Source organism: Egretta garzetta, unplaced genomic scaffold, assembly GCF_000687185.1.
Source record: "Egretta garzetta isolate BGI_Z169 unplaced genomic scaffold, ASM68718v1 scaffold293, whole genome shotgun sequence".
Taxonomy (NCBI): Eukaryota; Metazoa; Chordata; class Aves; order Pelecaniformes; family Ardeidae; genus Egretta; species Egretta garzetta.
Genome location: NW_009259318.1, coordinates 1,666,871 through 1,693,435, shown reverse-complemented (window position 1 = coordinate 1,693,435; position 26,565 = coordinate 1,666,871). Strand labels below are relative to the sequence as shown.

The 26,565-nt window shown below is 41.4% G+C and overlaps 2 protein-coding genes across 2 annotated transcripts in view; both read left to right on the top strand.

Annotated features, from left to right (window-relative positions):
- VWF (von Willebrand factor) overlaps positions 1–4,772 on the top strand; it is a 140,746-nt gene extending 135,974 nt beyond the window's left edge. The window contains exons 51-52 of the mRNA XM_035892068.1: positions 2,647–2,744; positions 4,584–4,772. Of these exons, the coding sequence (XP_035747961.1) occupies positions 2,647–2,744; positions 4,584–4,772 (287 nt within the window). The remainder of the gene's footprint in view (positions 1–2,646; positions 2,745–4,583) is intronic.
- A 5,961-nt stretch (positions 4,773–10,733) lies between these two features.
- ANO2 (anoctamin 2) overlaps positions 10,734–26,565 on the top strand; it is a 198,376-nt gene continuing 182,544 nt past the window's right edge. The window contains exons 1-3 of the mRNA XM_035892080.1: positions 10,734–10,752; positions 17,619–17,803; positions 20,679–21,071. Of these exons, the coding sequence (XP_035747973.1) occupies positions 10,734–10,752; positions 17,619–17,803; positions 20,679–21,071 (597 nt within the window). The remainder of the gene's footprint in view (positions 10,753–17,618; positions 17,804–20,678; positions 21,072–26,565) is intronic.

The window sequence follows — 26,565 nt, the reverse complement described above, 5'->3', positions numbered from 1 at the left end:
CAACATATTGCATCCAGCCAGCTAATCACAGGTTATCAACTGAAGGAGTGTGATTAACACGTAGCTTTGAATCAAACAGATTCTTCTAGATACCAAACTTTCTTTCTCTTTCCTCTGTATTTATATCTTTCCACAAGGGCACTCAGTAGCAACATGCAGTCTGTTACATACTCTACAGAGAACACCAAGGCTTGGCAAATCTATTGTAAATCCAGAGTGATTTAATTGTTCTTAAAAGTCAGATAAGAGAATAATCAAGTTTCTCATGGACACAGAGACTTAGATGTAGGTTACATTGCCTTGCCAGGTCTTAAGAGAGTTCGTCTTTCAGACATCTCAGTACCACAAAGAATTGAGCAAAGAACTTGTTCTCTCAAGTTTAAAGCACAGTTGAAGGTGATGCCTTTGGTTCAGTAGAGTCCTATGTGGCTTTGAGCAAAGGTTGTTTAAGAATCCAGTTTCCCTTTCTGTGTTATGCCTTGGCAATTTAAATTCATTAGTGCATCTGAGGGCATTATTCCAGGTTTTAAGTACGTAGGAGCACATAAGTGAACAAGCTTATTTTCTCATTATATTTTTGCAGTACTAACAGAGGACTTGATTATTTGTAAAGTATATTCCTTATTTTCCCACTTAACAAAGAAGTTGCATCTCTGCTTCTTACCTCTTTTCCCTGTTGATCTCCATTGCATATGTCTTGTTAAGTTACAAGCACTTGCCTTTGCAAAGGAGACACAGCCTACAAAAAAAGTAAATGAGAGTCATAAAGTAACTCGAGAGCAAGTCGGTAAGTCAGGATCAAAAAGGTGATGAAGCTGTTTTGAGTCTGATGACAATTATTTTGTTTAGGCTTTTCAGTTGTGCGGATACAATTGTGTATACCTTCCAGGTGGATACGTTTTATCAAATGAAGTGACGAAATCATTAAAAGAGAACCTGCAGTTCCAGCCCTGGAGCCAGAAACACTTTTCAAGCTTGTTTTTTTTTTTTTTTTTTAATGAATTGTAAAGCCTTAGCAAGGCACAGAGCCAATTTGGTACTAACATTCCCATGGAAAAGGTATTGAAAGCTATGTTTGTTGCTAGGCAGATGGATACATCTCACTTCAATTTATGTATCTATTTAGTTGTGCAGTGGGCGAGCTGAATTTCTTCAGCTCTCTGAAATGCTGTTGTGTAGCATGTAAAAAATAGTCCAGTATTCTGGTAAATACAGAATTGCCATTGGTAGGAGCCTGTCTTTCCACAGGGGCATAGTACTATATTAACACTACGAAGAACTGTTGTTCGCAGTGCGTAAAATATTCACTTAAAAAAGCATTATCTCCTTCACAAGTCTTTAGATGTGGACCAAAAAAGACAAGAGCGTTCAGAACAAAATATTCTGGATTAGTCTATATCTGAGCATGTCAATGGTGAGGTTCCCTTCGGAAGTGGAGGAGCAGAATCACCGCCAACTACCATAATTAACAGATCATAGCAAACCAACCTCACTTCACAAAGAGGGATCAGCAGATTCCCTGAGCTTACACTCTCCACACATAACAGAACCAGACCTACCGCCTCTTGTGTGGCTTTCTCGTTGGACGGAAAAAAACAGGGAGAATTTACTTAACACTAAGTACTCTTGCAAACACAAACACCCGCATTCTCATCCTGATGCTCCCTCTGGCTGATCAGGATAAAAGTCCTTAGTGGTCTTAGGCCTTCACTCTGTCCAGTAACTGGTCCTGCATCCCTGCTAACCTAGCTTCATGGGCCCGGTGACCTGTGGTCCCGTTCCAGCTGCTGGCACTTACACCTCCATACACAGAAGAGAAAGTCCATCGCCCAGGACAAGTAGTTAGAAATGGAGTTTAATAAGAAGACAGAACAGACTGCAGTGATCAAATGTAAGGCAAGGTCAGAAGCTGTTTAAGATGCAACCAGCCCCCTCTATGCCTTTATCCACCCTTTTTTCCATACTTGTTCCTCACCAAACCACCTTAATCCCCCTCCTCCCCCACCTTCAATTCCTCCCCTAAAAATCCTGTGATAAATGTCTTGTAGAATCCCAAAATGTTCTTCCCTAGCATTGCATAAGGAGTCCCACACAGTCCTGAAGGCAGTAACCCACCTCAGTCTGTAAGGTGGAGAGCTGCTCCCACTGATTCATCTTGAAGGGCATCATCCCAGAAGAATGGGATCTCTCTCTTGTGGCAGCCCCAGGAATAGCCAGGTCAGGGTGCTCGGTTTCTCTGATTAGGTTATTGGGGTTCCCATGTGTGTAACCTTTTTCCTGTGCACCTTCTTGACCTATGTACCACTGAACTATCTTTAAAGAGAGAGCTATCTAACACAGAAGCCAACAGGTAGAAGGCAGAAGTTAGGTGGCAAGGTGACTTTAAAACAAAGCAGGCAATTGAAAAGAAACATGAGGGAAGCCCTGCTCTGCAGTGGAATTTTAGGGCTGTAGTGTGATACAGTCACACAGCTCTACATTAATTACACTAAGGAGACACATCTAATTCTCTTGCTAGGGATCTTACCAGTAATGACATCTCACTAACAGCAATTTCAGTAATAAGGGAAAGGGAGTCAAAGAAAGCAATTGTCAGTACTGTCAAACACTTTTTTTTTTTCTTTTTTTTTTTTTTAAACTTGGTAGGCTTGGAAGTGGAATGTCGACCAGTAAGTACCAGACTGCAGTATCCGAATATCAATGGATGTGTGGCTGAAAAGGAAGTGCCTATTTCTCACTGTGAGGTAAATAAGAAAAGCAACTCCCCCTGCCCCAAGACCTGCCCTTGTCCCCTTTCTCTCTTCCACAAGGGAAACCTTTGCCTCCGCTATGGCTTCACTTCAGTAAGTGGCGCATCAGTTTCTGTCCTCATTGATTCACTCAAGTAGTGTAAACCTCATTGACACATTTCCTAAAGTAATTTGGCGATGCTGAATTATCTGTATTGAAGCCAGCATGACAACAGGCACATATGTTGGACACAAAGGCTTGCTTTGTACCACTCTCCTTTGCTTCCACCAGAAATTAATGACTCTGAAGTGGCTTTGTTAGAACTTTCTACATAAAAAAGAGAATTTTCATCTTAGTATTAGTGAAGCTGATTTTCAGATCCGCGCCTGCAGTTAAACACATATATCCCTCTTCAGGCTCTGAAATTGATTTATGAGAGTGTAAATAGGTATTTAGATGCATGATACTTTAAAAGACATTTAAACTTGAGTGCTATGATTTGACTTCTGTGCTCTATAAGCTCTATGACTCCTCTATTAGCCTGAGCACTAAGCTGTTGTGTTCTGCTTGTCTTGTGCATTTCTTCCAAAATCAGATTAAAAAATTAATTTCCTGCCCATCACTACTTAGACATTATAGGACAACTTCCATCTGAAACAGGAGCATGGCTTCTCTTCTGGATGTTCCCATCTCTCTGAGACTGGGAACCAAAGATGACATTCTCTTTCCAGACTAGGTTGTAGCAGGAACGCTGCTCAATCTGAGATAACCAAGCTTCATACAAGGATTATATACAAACCTGTATACAATCAAAACTACAGCATACAAGGGTAGCAGTGAAGAAGATGGCTTGTACCCAGCCTCTTGAGTATTCTCTTTAGTTAAGGCAGTGGGCAAAATGAGCCTGTCTCTTTCCTGTGATTACTGGGAAAAGAATGGGAACAGAGAGGAGAAGTATTAAGGGCATACATGCCCAGGCTTTTCAGATAGCTACCTGGTGAAGGGCCTTCATGTGCTACACAAGTCTTATTAAGAGTGGAAGCTTTAAGAACAACAACAAAACCACTTTTCATTAAAAAAAAAATAAATAATTCTTGACCTCTTGTCCTGTCCACAGTCAATGATAATGAGATCCTTAGCCATAAAGTCATATGTATTGAAGTTTCCCTTGCAAAAGTACAGATTTTATATTGTGAATCTGGCCATGTATTGAGTAAATGAAATACTCCTGCTATAGGTGGTATTGAGCACAGTTTTTCTAAAGTCCTCCCTGATAATGCTCTGCAACTTTTTGGTATTAATCTCAGAAATAAGAGTGCAGAGCCACAAAAAGAAATGGATTCTGAGTTTGATGTAGGGCCATTTGTTTTTACATCATGAAAGCTTATAGCTACAGGCATTGACAGCTTGGTCTAAATTAGTAAAGTGGCCAGACACGTAGAACAAGGAAAAATAGCAACCAGCAGGACAACAATGGATGTGCGGCTTGCAACATTTGGGCTAAAGCACTTTCTGAAAGCATGATCTCATACAGCCAAGATGATAACCATATGTGCTTAGAAGCCAACAGAATAGCCCTGGACATCAGCTGTGATATTTTAAACTATAGGCTTTTTTTGTCTGACCAGTTTCTTCACCTCTCCTTTGCTATGCTTATGCTCATAAGACATTACTCTTTGACCAGCACCCCACACTCTGGAATCAGGTACCTGTTTCTGAGTTTGTATTTTACAGCAGAGCACTGAACTCCAGGCGTCCATGGATGTTTTGAAGGGAAGAACCTGGATTCTGATTGCACTGAGGTCTGGCACTGTTCAAACTTGGCATCTCTTTTTTTTTTTTTTTCCATTTAGGGCAAGTGCAGAAGCAATACCAGATACTCTGTTCAGACAGGGAAATGGGAAGACCTGTGCAGCTGCTGTAGAGCCAGTCAAACAACCACAGTCACAGTCCCCCTCCGGTGTGCCAATGGGACGGTGGTGCAGCATTACATCCCTTCTGCCTCTCAGTGTGAATGCTACTCTCGGAATTGTACAGACTGAATATTTTTAAGAAGCCCAGTTGTGTAATCTCAAGTTTTATGATGAAGGAACTTTACAGTGCAAGCCTCATTTTCTCTCTGTAGACCATTTTATCCAGTAGAATCCTGACTAACTAATTGTATCAACACAGTAAACAATAAAACTTACTAGCACAACAGAGCATTTTTCTGATTATTCTTGGGGTTGTTTATAGATAAAATATTGCAGATTGTATTATTCTCCTTCATCTTCACCATGGAAAGTAATCCACATTATTATAAAAAACAAAAAATAATGCAAAACCACAACACAGTAACAGAAACAGTTGCTTCTATTTAAAGAACATATCCCAAAGCATTCAGCATTGTCTTTAGAGACATTACACTTGCATTCTCCACTTCAGACCTTAGTCACACACCGCGAGCTTTTAGGTTTTTGGTCTTCTTTTCTCCTCCGGTCAGGGAATACAGTAATTACGGAGTAAGACTTCATAGTAAGAGAGTGATGTTCTTGGTACACGAATAATACTGGTTATGGCTCAGGCAACCAAATATCTCCTGCTATACATATACAAGTTCCTCCTGAAGCTGAATGCAAAGAAATAGTGTGCTGAGGACAGGTTGTGTAGCTTCTGTATGTCCTCAGTACTTGTGAATGGTCTAAGGGACAGCTCTTACCTATTTCCTTCAGCACATTCACAGACCAACTTGAAGAAAAAGCTCAGCAGTAATCTCCCTTATTTCCAGGTACCAGAACTTCATCTATTGCATTAGCTAAAAAAGTTAGAGTTCTTTCAAATGCAGAATTGTCAGTGGCAAGTTTAATTTAGTAACTGATGCCAGGGAGAAATTTAGCAGGATTTTAAATTCCACTTGGTCTGGTCAGGCCACAGAAGACAAAAGATTTTCCAGAAGGCTGTTGGTCATGGTGGAATCTAGTGCCAGTCAAGTAGTTTCACTGGAAAGTACTAATTTCTAAAAAGCATGAGAGAGGGAAAGCTGTTCATTCCATTTGAATTTTGGAAACACAAGAAATATTTAAACTTCTTGTTGAATTAACTTTTTTGAAAAATAATATTTATAATTCAGATATAGTAGGTGCATTAAATACAAAAGGCAGCCCCAAACTTTTCATATGTTTCTGATGAAATCAGTAAGGCTTAGGAATAAGTTATGGGTGAAATAAAATAATAATTTCTCCAGCTCTAGCAGAAGTGTTCTCTATCTAATGAAAATCATGTATAGAAGTCCTGAAGCGTAAGAGTATTCTTGAGAAACCTAGCAGAAAACAAAAGGTCAGGAAATCAGGTTATTCTTCTGCAGTTCTTAGGGTGGCACTGTAGGAATTGAAGGCATTTCAGAGGACATTGTCATCATTGCCCCTTTGTTATCGGGAGGAAAGTTTTGAGATGAAGAGCTAATGCTCCTCACATGAATGCCAATGTCACATGATTAAACCAACCAAAATACCTCCCTGTCTTTATGAATGCCTCCTTTTGGGAGAAAACAAAAACTCCCTCTGTGCTTTCAACTAAAAAGGCAAGTTGTACTCCTTTCTGAGAGGAACAAGGCAGATCCCTGCTTCTTCTCTTTTGCTGTTCAGCTGTGGATTCAACACATTGAATTGTAGGCCCTTTTCCCCCGTACTCATTCAAGACATCCTCTGTTGCTGGACAGTGCTAGGAGAAGCGCAGGCTTACTATGCATCTCTGTTTCTTTTGCTATGGGACCATGGTATCCCCAGGGAGAGAAACCAAATTTTAATTGGCATCAGCCTCATTTACTGCAAGAGACCTCTTTCACCAGTTTTCCTCCATCCTCGCACTAGCTCCTTGTTGTAGCTGTTGCTGGATATTAAGCTTCCTGACAGATTCAGGTCACCCAGGTAATCAGCTGCACAGCAGCTCATCTGAAGCTGTAAATAAGCAACTCCTGGAACATCAGAGAGGACCAGAGAAAAGGACTGGATAAGGCCTGAAAAGGCAATGTCTTCATCTTCCCATCACTGGACTGCCCCTTCGTTTCTATCAGTGCCCTCACCCAGAATGACCTTTTGAAACTCATGAAAGCTGACAGGACTGCAACCTAAGACTTCATGGCTGCAGACATGTCCTCTAATCAGATAATTGCATGATTCAGGCACCAGCTTATCAGCATGAGGAGGACACACAAGAGATTCATAGTGCAGAGGTGGAGTCACAGTTTTCTGAACTTCTGAAAAGCAGACACACACAGCTAGTGTTTTCCACCAGCAACGAAGTAGATTTCTACTTCAATTAACAAGAAAAATCTTGTGCATCTACGTGTCTCAAGAGACAAACAGACTAAAAGAAAGATATTGGCTTTCAGACTAGAGAAATTAGTTTTTTTCCTAAGGAACTCTAGATTACATATTGGAAAACTGCTTGCTTATAGGATCAAACTCATAGCAGGCATAGCTCAGTGTAACTGGACAAGCAGAACTGTATTAAGACTTAACACCAGTTTGAGAATGTGTCTCATACTCCATGGCTTTTCTTCACCTTGGTTGCAGTTTTGCTTTCAGCCATCTATGCCAGCATATGGACTGAAGTGGGTGCACAATACATCCCATGAGAACTTACTGGATTTTCTTACAGAACAGAGTTCTGTGGACTTCTATATGGTCTATATGTTATTATTCAGGTCTGGCTGGTACCTATATATTCCAAGCAAAGACAAGGTCCTGTTGTGCTCAAGGCCAGAAGGAGCTTTTTACTTGAAAATCCTGTCATAGAAACAGACAAGCAGGAAAGAACAAGAGAAAGGGAATACACACTGAGAAGGCAGATAAACATTTGGCCTTGACCTGCTGGCATGAGAGTCAAGCTTTTTCAGGCAGCCTGCCCCAAAAGAGCCGTATTTCATCTAATGCTCTTGTGCCAGTAAGGCAATGGGCTCGGACTTCTTTCATGCAGGTTTCAATTGCTTTTCACACAACCCGGTTTCACTTAGTGCACCTCTGCTATTTTCAGAAGCATTCTTTCCTGGTAGAAGTGAAGAAGAAAATCAGGCCCATAATCAAGTACCTGCTTAGTAGAGAGCTGTGCACACAAACACTAGTAGAGTGCCAGCACATCAGACAGTGCCGTATGTCAGACTGCTCCACTAGCATTCGCCAGCAGAATCCAGGCTTTGAGAAACACTGTTTTTCAGCTTGTACATACTGCTTGTGAGTCTTGATGGTCTTTGCCTTTCTGCCAATGATTCGGAACGTGTCCCACCACTTCAGAATACTGTCTGGATCACTGAGCATGCTACAGGGTAGATTTACAGCAACATTAAATGGATTTGGGGAGGAGTCTTATATAACTTCTTAATTATTAAAAGTATCCAATCTCTCTGCTAACTTTTACAGAGTTCCAAGCACCACTCCTTTACAGCAGGTGAAACACAATCTGGTATTTTGGCATGATTTGTTGCAGCTCTGCATTATCAACTAACACTGTACTCAGGTGCCTCAGGAAACACAGTGATGCCCAGCTATGATTTTCTCTATTGGAAAGTGTCCTTAAAAAAAGACTGCAGACTCAGCTCTATTTTAACCAGCTGGATATTTCTTCCTCCTCATATTGCCTCCTGTGTATATTATTTACTACCTGGACTAACTGTGTTACCTGTAATGGACCCATCCTTATAGCTTATAGGAGCTAGTAATTTGAACCCGTGCAGGCAGAACTTTGTGTCCACAGGGATCCCAGCAGGACCTGGCTCTACGTTCCTATACTATTCTAAAATTAGCGGGTATGCCTTTCTGTTGTAGCATTTAATTGGTGCAGCATATAACATGGATATAAAATAGTATGATTTTTCAGCAAGTTTTCATTCCCCTCTCCAGAGATAAGTGTATACAAAGCAGTAGGTTTGCTATCTATCCAGGGAGCAGATTAATTGGTCATAAAACATCAAGACAGAAAGGAGTTCAACAGTTGCTTCCCTTAGAGTATTCTCTGATCCCACTTTATTAGCAAAAAGTTACCAGGAGCTGTATGTGATTGCACTGTTGCCCTGCGCCAAGTAAGCATGAACTACATTGAGACCTGTGCAGCTGTGGACGTTGGAGCAAAGTGATCAAGCAAAGAGCGATTCGTTTGTTCAAATGGATGGGGTGGTTATGCAATCAAAAAAAATTACAGGCACACCACCTTAAAACTTGTATGCATGGGCTAGTGTGCAAGCAAAAGCCTATGTGAAGTAGAACCCCCCCTGCTAGAGAGCTTACACACAGCAACTGAGAACACTTTTTTTTTTTTTAAATTTCTGCAATCTAATAGTTTTTAGATTAGTCAATGCAGAAGCCGTGGCATCCAGGTTGTTCCCTGTTTTGTAACTGAAGGCAGTTTCTAAATGAAGTTCTGAGATTAACATAAGATACTAGAAGGGTAGGAAAGACAAGTATTTGATACCTATTACTTAGAAATTAGGAAATGCCATTCCAAAAGGAGAGACTAAGAAGAGTGGGGTGATTTAACTTTTCCTATCATCTGAAGACATTATTCTATGTGAATACTAAAGCAAGGGCTAAAGCAGTATTCTGTAACATTTAATGTATTCATCTCCCCAGTATGCACAAAGAAAGACCTTATCATTGCCTTTCTCCTTTTGTCATGGGTAAAATGTAATGCATAAAAGTTTGACTGACCTGTATAAAGCTGTTCAAGGTGGAGTTAGGGCTCCTGACCCCTCTCCCTTTTAAGTGAAATCAGGCATATAACTCTAGTGTAAGTAACACATAAAACTCCTCATGTGACACCTCAGTTCAGGCAAAGTAAATAGATGAACACAATCTAATTTAACCTCATTCTCTTTGGTCTACCTATAGCTGTTTCATTAAAAGGGCAACTGCTCAGTGAAAATTTGTCCAGAGTTTAAACCTGCACATGTATTTCTCGGCCTTGCTGGGCAAGTTTTACAGCACCCAGCCCAAGTTTTGGGACACAACAGCCACGCTGCTCCCTGTATAAACTCAGTATCTTTGATAGCTTAACCACAGTGCATCGATACATCTCTCTGTGATATAGTTAACGGCTATTCTTTCTGGTCATGACACAGTGTGTGATCCTAATTCATAAGCTAGTAGAAACACTGTACTTTATTCAGTCACTGAATAAATCCATTTCCCCCTCTCACACAAAAGAAACTGACATAAGTAGGTTAAAAGAAGAAAAAAATTTGAACTCCAAATAATTACACTTCCCTCCAGTTATCATCAGCAAATCAAAATCCTTTCTCAGATGGTACTAGTCATCAACTTCCCAATACATTGCTTAAATTGAAAGGTTGAAGGTTAAGCACGATGATCCGTCACCTGTTCTGATTAGACAGTTGATTAACAAGATAATCTCCTGAATATTTCATGCAGGAATGACAGTGCAGCATCCAGGCAGTAAGGTAACTTGAGTATTTGTGATAGACCCTTATAAAAAGGTTTCTGCACTTACCTCCTACCTGGAGGCACTGTAAGCTTGGCGGATATAAAGATACTCTTCCCCACAGAAACCACCTCCAAGATAGTCTAATCGTTGAATAACATTTTTTGGACAGAGCTGGCTCTGTTGTAGAGTCCTGGTTTTGCATTAGCTTTTTTTTCTTCCTCTCCTCCAGTCCCTCTCCGCTGCCTTCTGGGGAGTTAGGACAAAATATGCCTGTTGCTACGTTGCTTGTTGAGGTATTATGCAGCATGAAGACAAGATGCTGAAGTTCCAGCAGAGAATTGCCATGGCCCCTCAGGTCATAGGAGTTTTGCTTTTTCCCTTTCTTTCCTCCGTGATGGTAATCACCAAAACAGAAGGTCTCACTAATTAGCTTCAGTTTGTGGTTTGCTTAAAGCAGGATCAAGCCAGGATGGAAATAGCTGCTAGTGCTGTTCACTGCTTAAGCCAGTGCAGAAGCAGGTTATGCAGACAGTCAGAGTAGACACATCCTATTAGCACTGACGCAACTTCCAGCCAAACCTCCAGGCAACATGGAAACACGCACGCCTGGTAAGTTTATTCTCTGCTTCATTGTTAATTGCTGCCTATGAAGTTGAATAGGTGGAAAGGGGGTGGGGAACAGAGAAAGGAATACTTTGAAAGGAGTTCTGTGTCTTCTTTCAAGACATTAAAAAAAACCCCCACAAATAAAAAAAAAAAAAAATTGTGGCCTAGGTTACTTACAGACAGTTCAGAGATAAAACATACAGAGTTCATTTCTTCTGAAGCCTCAGGAGTGCAGCTGTGGGTCAGTGTTGTGATCCATGAGGAAAAGACTATCACTAGGCAAAAGCCCTGTGCTGGACTTCTGCTGTTTCCACTTACATTTGCCTTATTGCAAAGCAGCTGGGGGAGCAAGTAATATCCTTTTTCAGAAGACAATGTGCAGCAGTGAGCTTTCAGTTCCCACATGCAAGGAACAAACCTGCTCAGTGCATAAAACCTTCTGTGTTTGAGTTCTCAGTGTAGAAGTTTAGAATAATGTTCAATGCTAATAATGTGTCACTATTACTTCACTGTTAAAGTCAAAAGCTCTGCGGTTGCTTCCACATTATCTCATAGTTTCTGGGGCTGGTGCTCTGTTATGAACTCCGAACTATCATGAAGCTCACTGAATCCCGCTATTTCTGTTCTCTCCCATCCCCTCCTGGTTCTAAAATTATTTGCATAGCAGACAAAAGTGTGCAAAAAGCCATTAGATTTAATACCTACTGCTGATCTTTGCTGAGTTATTTCAGTGTCCTTTTTCTATCCCTGATCTTCACCATTGGAGTTAGTCCTGATATATATTTTATGTCAGAAAAATCAGGTATTTTCTGTAATCTTTACATTTAGACTAGGATTAAAAATCAAAAAAAGGAGGCGAGTCTGTGAAGTTATACATATAGTCATATTATATAGATACATACAGTTGTATTATATAGCTACTACTCCATTAAGTCTTCAGTTAATGCAGCTATTCATAAGGCAGCTCAGGTTTTTTGTTTTATACCATGTGGTTCCCACATCTATCTCCACAGCTCTACTCAGTTTCTTTTGTTCTTGACCATACAGGTTCATAGTCTTCCACCCTTTAAGAGACACTGGCTCATGCCATATGCCAGAGGTGAGCGAGCATCTCTGTTAACTCTGGTACATTCTCCCTGCTCCTAATGCCGGAGGTGAGGGCTCCTGTGTACAAGGGTCTACCAGAGGAGCACAACCACAGGTCTTTGTGCTTGTGTCTGTGACCGTAGCTGTTCAGGCCAGTCAAAGCCATCAAGGAGCCGTGCTCCCCCTTGCCTGTCCCTGCCTGTTTGAGGTGCTTTAATGCTGTTGTTTCTGGCAGCAGCTCAGGGACAAGCTGTCAGGGTCCAGAGCGCATCACACCATCTAGGTGTTTAGTTGGTCACGTTAAAGAGTTTAGCTGGCTGAATCCAAGGCCAGCTCCTTTGCTGACCAGAGCTGTTGTGAAGAAAGCTGGAAGTGAGTTGCCCTCCTTTCCCTTGGGAACTGCTTTTAAGCTGAGGCTTTACTGCTTGCCCCTGCCTGCACTACATCGCAGCTGAGCAGCAGCCACATCTGCTCCCAGTCTTGCCAGTTTGGCACTGACCCAGACCCAGAGGCTGTGCTTCCCAGCTTGACCTCAGACCTACCTTGTCACTTCTGTCTTTCTGGGGGATCACTGAGCTGTGTCTGATCCTGATCACTGTCTCCAGCCCTGATCCTGACCTGGACTTGCTGCCCTGCAGGTAGGCTCCCTGTCCGCGGGGTCACTCACTGCTCTGTTCTATCATGCTCCAGGCTCACCTTCCCCCGGGGGGTAGATGACCATAGGCCCCCTTTTCCCTAAAATGACTGTATGAGGATTGTTATTATCCTTTGTGCCAGTAACTATTACTTTAAAGAATCAGTGAATATGCATTCACACAAAGGGCCAGAAGGTTATGGATAAGTCAATCTGTTGACTGCATGTTAACAGCTTCCTGAATCATAGTCTCAAAGTACATGGCGATATGGGAAGAAGTTCACCTTGTGCCAGAATTACTTCTTGTGCACAGCTCCACCAAACTCAGCACAGCTACAGCAGAGTGTGATTTACTGCACTGTATCTTCAAGACTACCATTAGTGCCTTTTAAGAATCATAGGAATTAAAGACAGACAAGGCTTTGTGGATTGTCTCTAATGCTCTCTAATGCAGCATAGTACAAATTAAAGCAAATTTCAGATTAGAGGGTATGAAGCCTGCCACGGAGAGGAGGAACTTAGAGGAAACTTCTGGGAAATGGAAGTACAGGTATGGCTTGGAGGAAGTAAAACAGGTTAAGAGCCCCACACAATTCCCTGTCTACTTTACATCTTCAACACATTGTCCCAGCCATAATGCCCTTGGGCTAGCAGACCTCCTGGGGAATGAAATTGGGGATGCAACCAAAGGGAGGAAGAAGTGGAGCTAGGAGCAGAAAACATAATTTTTCAGGTCTGCCACTTCCTATCTATTCCCCCACGGCTGAGAATCCACCGAGAGACATGACATCCAAATTTGCAGCCTGCAGTTTGAGTGCTCATACAGTACCTCTCAGACTGCAGATGGGAGGGGAAAAAACACCTGTGAGAAGTCCTTTGACAGTCTGGGTGCATCTGCCTGTCTGTACCCCATTCACTCATTCAGTTTGAAATGCCACACCCTGATCCTCTGGGGACACTCAGCAAGGAGAATCTCTTGGGTAGGAATGAGTATCTCAGCTGTGCCCCTTTACATTTGGCCATATAAAACACTGTTTCTTCTTCTCAGCCTCCTGAATGTATAAAGAGAACTGTCTAATGCTGAGTTTGGTTATGGGACTGATTTTAGTAGAAGCAGTTAAGTAGCAGGGGACTAAGTAGTTCTTAAACCATCCTGAAGAAAGAAATACCAGATATCAGAAATTTAGTGGACAAGCTCTATCCTTCTTTTATTCAAATAATGAGTTTGAGAACCCTGCACTAATCTAAATTATCTTTAATGAAACTTACTGGATCTTTTCCTTCAAGTAATATTGAATAAAGAATGGATTCCCTATGGAAAAATTTGTTCCTAGACATTTCCTCCGGTGACCTGTTTCCTTTAAGTTTGACCAAGGCTTGTTTAATGAACATGCATTCCCTTGTATCTGAAACATTTAATTGAAATAATAAATAGTAAACAGTATTTTGAAGGGACAAGGGGTGGCACCTTAAAAAAGAGAACTGTAGTACGATGAAAATACTTGCATACTCATACAGGCATGATTTACTGCATTGAAATCAGCAACTCTAGATGTGCATGTTCGGAACCGAAAAGTCAGATTAGTGAGGATCAAAAGAACATGTGTATAGCCATGGTACATCTTTTTATTTATATATATCTCCTTTAAAGAAGATATGTTTAAGTCAAGCTACATAGAAACAATAAATTCAAGTAGTTCTTTTTCATACCTACTTGGAGGGTGAAAAGAAAAACAAGTTTGCCAAACAATGCTCCTAAATTGCAGACGTTTTGAACAGCCTTACAGAGGAGTCTGTGCGACTTCAGGTACACTTCTGACCGTGGTGCCTTTCAAAAATGCAGCCCATTTCTGATACCTAGCTGGAAAGAGAGAAGGATAAAGGAAAGCAGGCCGGTGTCTGTGCCCTGGGTGGCCAAACCATTTACAATGTATTCTGCAGGCGGTTGTGCCTATGATAATCTGGCCATCTGGACCACTCAGATCGGATAATTGGCTGTTACTCAGGATTTAATACAGAGCTCCTAATTAGGTAGACTCCCTTAATGCATATTTCACAAGCTGTATGGTCCTTTAATACACCCACTCAATCCTTCACTTTTGGCAGTATGTGTAGCTTCTTCATCATTGCACTTTCAACAAGGAATTGGAAACTTAAAAGGTGAGGTCAATTGGTGCACATGCAGCCAACCCTTAAATTTACAAAAAGCCAAAGCAAAGGAATGCAGAGAGGCTGAGCAAGTGATTAAACAATTATTGGCTGTAAATTGGGTCACTGGTCTCTGTCCTGGAGGTACCTTGTCCTTGGAAGCCATTTACAACTTAAAGAAGTTTGACTGGAGGGATGGCTCCCAGACTATTTTTCTTGAATGAGTGTAGCTCTTGAGCATTTGCTTTCCAGGTTGAATTCAAGATTCACTCTATTGATGGTCTCTGAGGATATATATATGTATGTATACACCAAAGCTATGCATGTATAAAAATTTAAATATCTATGCACATATATACACACAGCTTGTTTCTATTGATACTAATTCCTCTAGAATATTTACAGAATGAGAACATGTAAGGCCAGATGTTGTAAAGGTTTACAGGGTAGAATGAGGTCAGGCAGCATCTGAAGCAGAAGCCCCTAAGGCGCTGCAGTACCACAGGCAAGCACTGTCAAATGTGGAACTCATTCAGAACAAGACGTTTTAGTTGTCGGTTTGATTTGGGAAGATGAAAAGCTTTTGGGAAAACAGGAGTCTTCCAAATTCAGACATGGAAATTGCATTTCGATCAAAAAAACCTTTATTCTGACTGGAAGTCCTTGACTGCCTCACCTGCTTACCAGTGTTAACCTCAGGTTCATGACACAGTTTCTGAAGGTTGGGAAGCATAATGGAAATGAAATAATTTTATTATAAATGAACTGCAGATTTTTTTTCCTAGGCCCATTTAAAAGGACTGGGAAGAAAAAAGAAGGTCTTTAATTGACTGTGCAAAGGTCTTGTGAGATATCCCAGGATTAGTCCAAAAATACTAAAGAAACACTGTGTGTAGCCTTTGGGAATGAAACCTTCACTTATTAATTATTTTCCTTGGAGTTTCCCTTGTGGCATCATTATGTGCTTCATTAAAGTAAACCAAATGCGAGTCTCCTTGAGAGATCAGAAGGGAAGGCTGGTGAGTCAATCTACTGTACTGTTCAAGTGCTGCAGGACTCTAATTTATTATTGATAGGAAACATAAGAATAATCATAACGTTTAGGGGTAAGATCTGCACATTTCCTTCTTTAGCATTTTACTGGCTCCCCTCTCAGCACATGATTGTGGCTAAGTAGATTCAGCTTGTGTAGAGGGCATAGAAGATTAGCAGTAGGATGCAATGTCTGACTTAGACTCTTAAAAAAATAAAAGGCATTCACTTAAATAAGGGAAAAATATGACTTCCAGATTTTAGCAATACACCTACCCCCAAAATAAATAAAAGGCAAAGTAACAAGAGAGGTCTCACCATCTATATGAATGGATCCTTTTATATTCATCTTGAAGTAATTCAAGAATATGATCACTGTACAACTCTATAGGTTTCCTGCATACAGCCACCTTCTTCAATGCTCTGTCTTTTGAGATACAATGCAAGGTATTTCTGCCACCAGTTGGCTGTTTCAGCAATGCGGGAGAAACACTGTTCAGTCACATGAACACTAAGCAAGAGACACAGCTGTTCCTCCCTTCCCTCTTCCCCTGCCTCCATCAGCATGAGGAAGGTGTGGAGGAAACTGCTCAAATTTTCCAGTGCTTTCTTATGACAGAGAAGGGTGAAATTGCTTTCTCATAACAGTGCAGCAAATCTCATAGGGCAGTGTCTCCCAGACTGGAAAGTAACTGTACTATGCTGTTGAAGCTTCTTGTTTCCTTAGACAGAAAGTGAATGTGGGGGAAAAGAACTGCAGCATTGCCATGTAAGAAGGCAAAACGAGATGCTATGGATGTAGCGCCTCCCTGGATGTACAGGAGCTGATGAATGTTCCAGTTATTTCTTCTTCCTGGGGAATCCAAATGTCCTGACTGAAGATGCATGGTGCTTTATCTCTTTAGTGGCAGTGGGTATAACTACGTGGGCAGATGGTTCTGCTACACCTATGTCTTATATCTGGTAGAAAACATTAATGCTTGAAGAACCAAGCCATAGTTTTTCACCTCAAAGAGTATGAAACATTGGTATGTCAAAAGAGTTTCTGTACCCGTTACTTTTTATCATATTTTCTTCACTGTGTTACTGCCTGTATGGGATCAACTCTCTGCATTTCCTAACTGTGACCAAACATTCTTTTCATATTTGGTTGTTGCTATACACTGCACTGTGGCAGGCATATGGCTAACCAGTGGTGGTGGTAGTGAACAGGGGATGGCATGTAACTCTTCGTCCCATCCATTATGCTGCATTGGGACCATGTAATTTGTCAATACAAGAGATGGGGAACAACTTCTAAACTTCTAAAACTAAAGGGTTTAAGACATTACTCCCTCAAGCCAAAATATATAGGCATAAATTTAGATGTACTTTCTGAGAATTTCACACCATTACGTGTCCAAAAGTTAAGAGTTCTTAGTGGAGAATGACCTCTAGCCAGAAGTTTCTATCTGCACCTAGTCCTGCTAGATTTGGCCATAAAATTTGGCCACATCACACTAGAACTGAAACACAGTCCATTTCAGGCCCAGTGGTAAGCTGTAAGAAAATGTGACTCGGTTAATTTGTGGTAATTTGGCTTCCATCTGGCATGAATGCTGCAGCCAGAGAACAGTGGCGTGATCACTTACGACACACAGCATGCTCGTGTTCTAGGGGGTGCTTAGCTAGCTGCAAGGCACAGACTTTCCAGCTCCTAACCTCGGGGCTGAAGTGCAGGAGTACAAATGCTATTGACCAGCCAGGGTAGTGCTGATATAAGTGCAGCATTGCAGTGTTGTTTCCCCTTCCCCATCAGTTCACACATGAAAGTACCTGCTGTTCCTCTGCAGTTGTATGCACCCCTCTCCATTTACTGAAGTGCAGCATCTGAAGTTGAATAGCATCTATTAGCTACAGCATTTCCCATTCTTTTAGGAGACTATGTGCACAAAACCTGCTTTATATAACAATTATCTCTCATTCTCAGACTTTCCTCTAGCCTCTTCACACCCAGCTCTGAATAAACAGAAGACAGCAAAATCAGCAAGGGACTCTTTTTCAGCATACAACAGCAAATACCTCACACTTCCTCAAAACCGGACTTCTTTGCACAGCAGTGGGATCAATGGAGCTTTTGAAGCACCAAGCTGTATGGAGTCCTTCAGCAGTTCTGTAAGTAGGATTCTATGTTCATTGACTCACCTCTAATGCCTTTGAGACAAGGAAGAGGCTTGAAGTAGGATGAGTAGAACATGGTGCACTCCTGCATGTTAGGCAAACATACATTGTACTCGTAAAAGTGACTGTACAAATAAACTGATACTACAACGTTAGGTAGTTCAGTAGGCTCTCATAGCATACACCAAGAGCTTATTGCTACTCTAGTAGTCTCACCAAGCTTTTCTTAATTATTTACTTTAGCCAAAATCCTTCAGAGCAGGGATAGGGGGGTTGCTATTACCCCTAGTGTAGGAAAAAAAATATGCAGGTTGATGACTAAATTGGCTATCCCTGTGCAAACCCTGGGCCAGCACGTGCCCAGGTGTTGGTGAGGGCTGGATTGGAAGTGTAATGTGTCTGTGGTCTTCAGAGCAGAGCTGCTGTTAGAGGAGAGACCTCTTGGGATATGTTTGTAGTGATATATTGGTATTAGAGAACTAGAATAAAATTGTCCTGCTTTCTTGTTGCTTGGTGTGCCGGGTGGTGGGTACTTGTCTTGGAAAGGTCAAGAAGCAATGAATGTTGGACCAAAGATAGTAATTTAACTATTCTGATTTTGACTTTTACAATGGTTGTGAGAGGGGAGGAGAGAAAGATCTTGATACTTCCTTCAGTGCTGTTTTGCAAATTGCAACTTATGTTCTTTCCTAATAAGGTCTTCTTGTGCCAGAACGTCACATGGTAAGGAAAGTAGTGCAAATGTAGGGCCAGAAAATGTTCTTACTAAAATCTGGGGGAATTTTGATTTGTTTTCAGTGCAATAGGCACCCATAACAATGGGGATGCCACTTCTCTGCCAAGAGTGAGGAAAAGAGTCAACAGAGAGGGAGGGAGGGAGAGAGAGGCATCCTTTTATTCTGTGTAACTCCAGCAACGTCAAATGTTGCTATGGTGCTCTCTCATGTGGCTGGGATGTGGCAGCTGGCTAGGCTCAGGTAATAAACAGGAAAACCTCTTAGTGACTTTTCATGTTCTCCAACCTCCTTGTTCCCTCTCCCACATTTTGTTTGTGCTTCTCTCGTTTCTGCCCACACTCGCCAGTAAGGGAGGAGAGGATGCTTAGAGCTCATCTTCTCTAGAGTCAGCTAATGCATTGCATTGTGCCAGTGACCTGGTGGTGCTGACATCATTACTCCTGCGCTGCATAGTGTGAAACTCTCTGGAAGGGAGACTAGAAATCTGCAACGGGTTTTTCTTCACTGTGGCAGAGATGGATCCAGGAGGTTTGCATGGACTGCCTGTGAGTACTACATGAAAATGTATCTAACTAGGAAATGGGGAATTGCAATAAAATGCTATCTCCCAAGCAGTTTTATATTCTGCCAGAATGCAGTGCTGAGTGTAAGTTTAGATATGCCTAAAGGGACTATATATACACTTTACACATAAAGTGTGTGATAAGTGAAATGTGCAGAACAGATTATTTGGTGATAATTTCATGAAAGAATGAAGGATGTAGTACGCATATAAAACCAAGATTTATTTAGTGATATGGTGACTGAAAGCTACTTTGTGGGAAACTAAGTGAAGCAAAGCAATGAAAAACAAGAATTTGGGAGATGTTAGGGTATATAATAACATGCACATTTATATAATACCTTCAGAATTTCATGTTGTGTTAACAAGTGAAAAAAATGCCATACAGCATGCTCAGTTAAGTTTGCATTCAGGATTACCAGTGCCTGTAATGGAAGGGGAGGTAGGGAGAGAAAGAAATCTGTAACTGGTACCTGTCAAGATTTTGTTTGTATAGCCACCTATGGGAACCATAAATGTCTGGAATCAGGTTACAGGCTGATTGCTTTGGATCAGGTTGACCCTATTTATTTGCTTATATGTTGTTCCCCTGTCACTGGAGGGCAGGTGTCAGTCTAACGAATGGCACTGTAGAGAGCTCTGTGAAGGTTTTTAAGCTACAGCATTGTGCTGGAAATGGTGATTGGTAACAGTTTTGTAAAACATATGGGCTATCTTAGCAAACAAGAAGAACTGAAATTGAACGCCTTAATTTAGCATCAGAGTTCAACACAGGTGTTGTGGAATTGCTGTCCAGGCTGGGGCGTGATGGCGGGGTTTAGTACTGGAGTAGCCTCATCCCAGAAGGGTTCAGAGAGTGGAGATGAGGAGGCAGGATGGTCTGAGGGGGTGACTGAGTGCAACATAGGCAATTTGAATGATTTTAGTTATTGATTTCTTTTTGCAGCATTACTGGTCAGTCACATAGTCTTTACGTAATATGTTAAAATACAGGTCAGCTAACATTGTTAGCCATCCATGGGGCATATCCTCTCTAATCCCTATTTTCCAAAGCATTTCTGTCCAACCATACCCTTCTTGCCCTTGTACTATGCTGAGGATCCTTCTCCTGTTCTGGCTCAGATCAGTTTCTTCCCTTTCTTCCCACATACAGTTTTTGCTTCCCTCTTCTGCTCAGCTTTCCTCCACAGCACATCTTTTCTTATATCCCAATCTATAACACGATCTTTATTCCCACTCCGCAATCCCATTCCAACCTGTGAGTGTCTTCTCCTATATGGTCTGTGTATATGTGCAGGACAGAGAGACAGTGTTGGTGTGTGCCTCTGTACCTGCCTGTCAAGGTATCCTATGTGTTGGGATAAGACTGTGGTCTTTAGCCACTCTCATTTGTTTACAGTCGGAGGAGGTCAGCGTGACTTAATTTGGTCTGCAGAGCACTCGTTTGTAGGTCATACCTACCCCTGGCTGATCTCCGATTTTGACTCTGCACGGCTTTACGTCTTTGTGTGGGTCTGGCTTCTTGGGCTTTTTGGCCTTCTTGTCTGTGAGACTCATGTTTCTCTTCCAGATTATAAACAACTACCTGGACGGGCCTCAAGGAGGGGCCATGGACAAGGCATCCCCAAGTGGCATGCATTTCAGGGACAGTAAGAGAAAGGTTGACTATGTCTTAGCCTACCACTACCGAAAATGCTTTGCTCGGCACCCGCCTGGTGCAGGCTCACCAGAGCTGACGCACGGATCTGCTTCCTTGGCTCTGGTTTCAAACGGAGGGACTGGGAAGGGCCGTGCTGAGCCACAGCGGCAGGATGGTGACCACCATGCCCCCCAGGAGCATCCGGGGGTGGAGGTGATCGAGCTTGGACCGCTGGATGCTCTGGAGGAGGAGAAGCGACTGCAGCGGGAGGAGTACGAACGCAACCTAGTGGAAGCGGGGCTGGAGATAGAGAAAGACCCTGAGGTAAGAGGGGGAGGGTTGCTCCTTGCGTGCAGCACTTGTTGCTCTGATGGGTAATGGCCACTTCGGTGTCGTCGGTGGCTACATACAGGACATAACCATGGTTGAGCTGTTCTGGCAGGGTAGCCTGACGGTGACTGGGTACCCAGAGCATGGCTGCCTGCTCTCCCTGATGATGAGGTGAGGTGGGGAGGCCAGGAGCCCAGCTGTGGCCACGAGTTGGGGCCCAGCCCGGCCTGCCTTCATTCCTGTCCTGCATTAATGTTAACTGAGAGGGAAATCACACCCATGTTGACTCTTAAGAATACACAACTCTTTCCTTCTAACACAGCCCTGGTGGCTCCCCCACTGTCGCTTCTGCAGCCGCAGCAAGTGTAGGATGTCGTGGAGGTATGTCTCATGGCCAGCTTGAGGACCTAATCCTGAAGACAGCTTGTTACTGCTGAGCAGTAGTAGTTCAGTACAGAACATCCCTGGGCTGAATGCTACCACTGTGGCAACACCCAGTTAGGGTCCTGCAGAAATATGTTGTACAAACTCTTTTCCTACATGCCTAAAATATGGCGTGAAGCCAAGAAGAAGATGGCAGGGGTGTTTCTGGATTGTTTGGTTCTTACTGCCTGGTTAACTTGTGGTTGTTATTGTTGTTTAATGCAGTATTGAGTAGCATTTTCAATCTTATGTCTGTAGAAAACATATTTCTTTAGATAAATGTTCTTATGGCTTCCAGTGAACATACTTTTCTTACAGAAAATTGTGTTTATATTTTAATATTGTTAAAATGAGAAAGGCTATCAAGTAATTTTCTGGAATACAAAATGCTGTTAAGACATTTCATATTTCCTCAGTAGAACTCGTTGATTTTCAGTGTGACTCTTAGCTTTCTTCCCAGACACAAGTAAGCTTTGTGCCATTTTCTTCATTCCACCTACAAAACAAATAGCTCCTACGTTGCAACAGGAGACCCTCCTAGGCTATAATGTATTTATTCTCACCACATGTGTGTGATGTTGGAAAGTGCTATGGTCATATCAGCTGGGAGCTGTGGTTAGATTACTTGACTGCAGCCAGCCAGTCAATTGAGCATGGTTCTTCCAAAGCCCATGCTGATGCACTGAGTGCTGTGCTATCCATTTGGACCTCTTTGAAAGCCGTGAATATTTATATCTGTCGAATGAAGTCCCTGCTGGGTTCTAGTTTTAGGTGCTTTGTTTTTAACACCATATTTAAGAAATTTAGGCCTTCTTTTCAGAGGTGCTGAGAACTTACAGCTCATATTGCTTTCACTGCAACCAGTCAACACTTCCAAAATGCAGACCAAATTTCAGATTGCATCTGAAAATTTGAGTCTAGCTGACTTGGTATAGCATACACACGTTAAATCACTGGCAGGAATAGAAAGAAATAGAAAGGCCTTTTGACTCTTAATTTTTGCCTTGCTCGGTTTGCTGAGTTGCAGGTGGCTGTGGGTTGTATTTCACTGCATAGCCTGGCTGAGCCATCCTTGCACTGAACAGAAAGAAGTGATCTCAGATCCTGATTCTTTTATGCTAAGCATTGGGGTTAAGGTTCAATACTGCTAATGCATGACTATCTTACTGCTATGATTTTTATAACCAAATTGCATAAAGCCAATGAGAACAGATGTTTTTGGAGGCTTCTTTCAGTTCTGAATTTCATCAGAACCTGAAAAGTCTAGCAGGAGAATTGGATTTGATCATTTGACTCATTACTTACCCGAAGTCCAGCTGGACTCAAATTCTGGTTCAGTCCCTTTCCAATTGATGACGTGTTTTTAAATAATATACAAAGTAATGAATGATGTCATAGAGAGCTGATCAAGAAGACACTTTTTTGTCACAGTTTTTCTTTTGGAGAGGAAAAGGCTTTTTGTAAATGAACTGGAAAGTTCTGAGGAAATTACTTGGTGACCAGTTCTTTTGTGTGAAAAATGAATTGATTTTGAAAATTGCAAAAAAATGCAATCCCATCATTTCTATATCTGTATATGTGTATGTACATAGTCACTCCTTCCCCTCCCCCAACACACAAGCTGTCTAATCAAAAGGGGAAAGTGTTTTTCCCTCCAGAATCTCCTGAGAAACTGAAAGGGACTATGCATTACCCTTTTTCTTCCCTGCCCAAGAGATGTGGCTTTTACTACCTTTTCTTCTTCTCACTTGGCTGTTTGTTTTGTTTTTTTTTTCCTGTTAGTTAACTCCTGTTAAAACATGCTGAAGCTGCTGTCTTTGTTATCTTGCTGTGAATTTCATAGAACATGCTGATCAGGAACATGCAAAGGGTACAGCCAGTCTTACATGTTGATTAAAATTGTGTGTTGAGCTGATATGAGAACAACTTCTGATTTTAGTCCTAGGAAAAATATGTGTCTATAGGTTCATTAAACTCAGAACAGTCTCAGTCACAGCATGCTGTATTTTTGGTGTATAACACAGTGGACTTTCAACTAGTACATTTCTAGTGGTTTATGCTGAACATGCATGTTTGGTGGGGTTTTTCTGTTTCAGTGTTAGTATAACAAGTGGATCTGTTTAACATAGTATTATTGGAAGTTGAGACATATTCTCTAATACATATCTCACTGTAGCCTTATGTTATGAACCAGGTACTAAAATGAGTCTGATCAGAAGGTTCAGAGGGCTGGCTGCAAAGGAAACTCAAAACATTCCTGTGCTGCAGCTCCTGTATGAGGAATTCCACTTTTGGACCCTTGGGTTAGAGCAGGCCTTGGTTTCTTTACTTTGTCACCTGCATATGGTCTTGAAAAGAAAAAACATTCATTTAACAGCACTAGGATATCCTGAACATGATCTCTTTCCTGAAACAACATCAGTTTTTACTTGAAGCAGTAGCGATGAAAAGGAAGAGGGCAAAAGGGTATCTATCTACTATGTCTGTGGTCTTCAATGAACATCTCTGCACTGTCCTTTCTAGGTGGCCTATAGTGGATATACAGCTAAAAAAAATATCTTTGACAGGGCCTATGTAGTTCAGGTTCTTGTTAACCTCATTGCTTGAAAAAAACCCAAACAAACAATGAAAAAAAGGGAAAAAGTAATTTTCCTTTTTTTCCCTGATATTGTGGGAGTCATGAAGGATATATTCATGGAGTAGTATATCTGGTTCAGCACTTAATGACTTCTAAGGGCATCTGTCTTCTCATGGCTGCAAAGTTGTTTAGTCTATGATCTTTGTTAACCCTACTATAATCTTGGTTAACCTAAACGAACTAAGCACAACATCTTTTGCGTTGGGCTACTCAGTCTACTAACCTCACAGGATATTTGAATTCCTCTAGAAGCTGCTTTTGCAGGCTAAAACTATTTAGATGTCAGGAAGTTCATCTCTAGGAATGCAGGGTAGCATTATGACAATTTAAAAGTGTTTATTTCCACAACTGTATTTTTGAAAAAGCGGGACTTCCATGATGTTAATGTGTTTGTTAACATATGCTGTTAATATGATTGTTAAATGCTGAATAACCAGGAACAAACACCTTTCTCGTTAGTATTGCCAATTCATTGTGTAAAAGAATAGAGACAAGAAAATAAGTGAAGAATATAATTTGTACGTGAAGAGGGGAGTATTAGTCTTTTTTGAATATGTGGGAAATAGGCAAGATTATGGTCTGTCTCCACATCCAACCAGTTATTATTTGTCAGTTAAGGAATTTTTGACTAGTTTTCAACTTCCTTGTAACTTTCTATCATTTGTTATTGCTGTCCTCCAGAGAAACTTTGTTCTCTCTTAATATAACACTGGGTTGTTGTTTTTTTTTAATGTTTTCCTGTTTTTAAACTGAGATATTATTTTGCATGTCCAAGACAGAGTGCACAATGAAGGCAATAAGCTCGAACATGAACGTTACAACTTTTTCCTTTCTAATGTGACATTGAGTACCCATAATGATGGGTGGTCGTAATGAGACTTGACAACCTTCTTACCATGCTCCCTGGTAAAGTCATATCCGATCCATAGCATGTATTCATGTGTTATAACAAATACTGCCACAATCAACTTTCAGTCTTGATGTTCCATATGTCAGAGACCATAGTGGCAGATCAGGTTTAAGAAGCTCTTTGGCTGGTTATCTTCCCTTCAAATCAAAACATTCGGGTGGTCCAGTGTAGTCTGTGACCATGAAAACAACTGAATTAGCATAATTTAGGGTTATGTGGAAGTCATATTTGGTGGAAAGAATAAGACGGAAGAGGAAACTCCCTATCCACATCTGATGACGCCAGCCAGAACTACTGCTTTGCATAGTTTGCTATGACTAAAAATAATGTTTGCATCTGTGACTGCTCTGTTTGACCAGTCTGCAAAGTAAGATAAAATCACCCTGGCGTTGATTCTTGCATGTGTATGTAGAATTAACTACCTTGTATTTTGCAATATTACATAGTGACTCCACTAATACAGATCCTGTAAACACTTAGGCTAATCTGCATAGTGTTAAGCATTTGCAGGTTTTGCTTTGTCTGCTTCAAAGTAACACAGTTAAAAGTACAGTAAAATTTTTTCCAAGACGTCCATGCCAGAACCCAGATTCTCTGGCATGTCTTTGTAAATTGTGAAGGAATGGCAGCAGGTCATATTTACCCTTGTGAACTAGCTGCCAAAGCCATGACAGTCATCTCCAAATAAACCTTATTTAACACTAGTAGCACAAGTAAAATTTGGCATTGGATACACAAAGAATTGCCTGAGATAGGGCCACCTTAAGAGTACCCTCAAATATTCCACCTTGATTCCCAGGAAGGGCAATAAATACCATTGACATTGCAGGAAGGTTTTGGGGTTGATTTCCCCCCCACCCCCCCACCCCGGCCTGGGGAAACTGATTGTTTTGTTTCACCTAATGTGGAGCCTCAGTAGTTCACTTAAATTTGAGTTGTACTGCTGCTTTAATGACTGCAAATGCATCATGTACTGTATTCAATCAGTATTATGTATGGCAAAGCATAATAGGAATAGAATAAGAAGACATTGGAGATGCACCTTGGCATTCTGACAAAGTAGGATCATTTTCGAGCATATTGGAAATGAAATGTACTTTGCTAAATAGCGTTTAGGAGAGGAAAATATCTTTTAACAGGAAGATGATGACAATTTTAAAACCAAGTGTAAATTACCCTCCAAGAAGCTCATCTAACTTGAATTTTAGAGCTAGCGTAGTTTTAAGGATGTCTCATTAAACTCTGTCGGCTACATTACACTTTGAGACAAGGAAGTCCTTAAGGTTGTCGATGTATCGGTTTACATGGTACTGTTGATAACAGCGCTACTGATGATGGTGGTTGTGACTGGATTTTTCCACCTCATATTCCAAGGCATGTTTTTGAACTTTTGTGTAAAAAACAAAACAAGAAAACCAAACCCAACCAACCAAAAAAACCCCAAACAACAATACCCCCAAACAACCCCTCCCCGCACACCAACCCCTTCAACCCTAAAACCCAAACCAACCAACAAA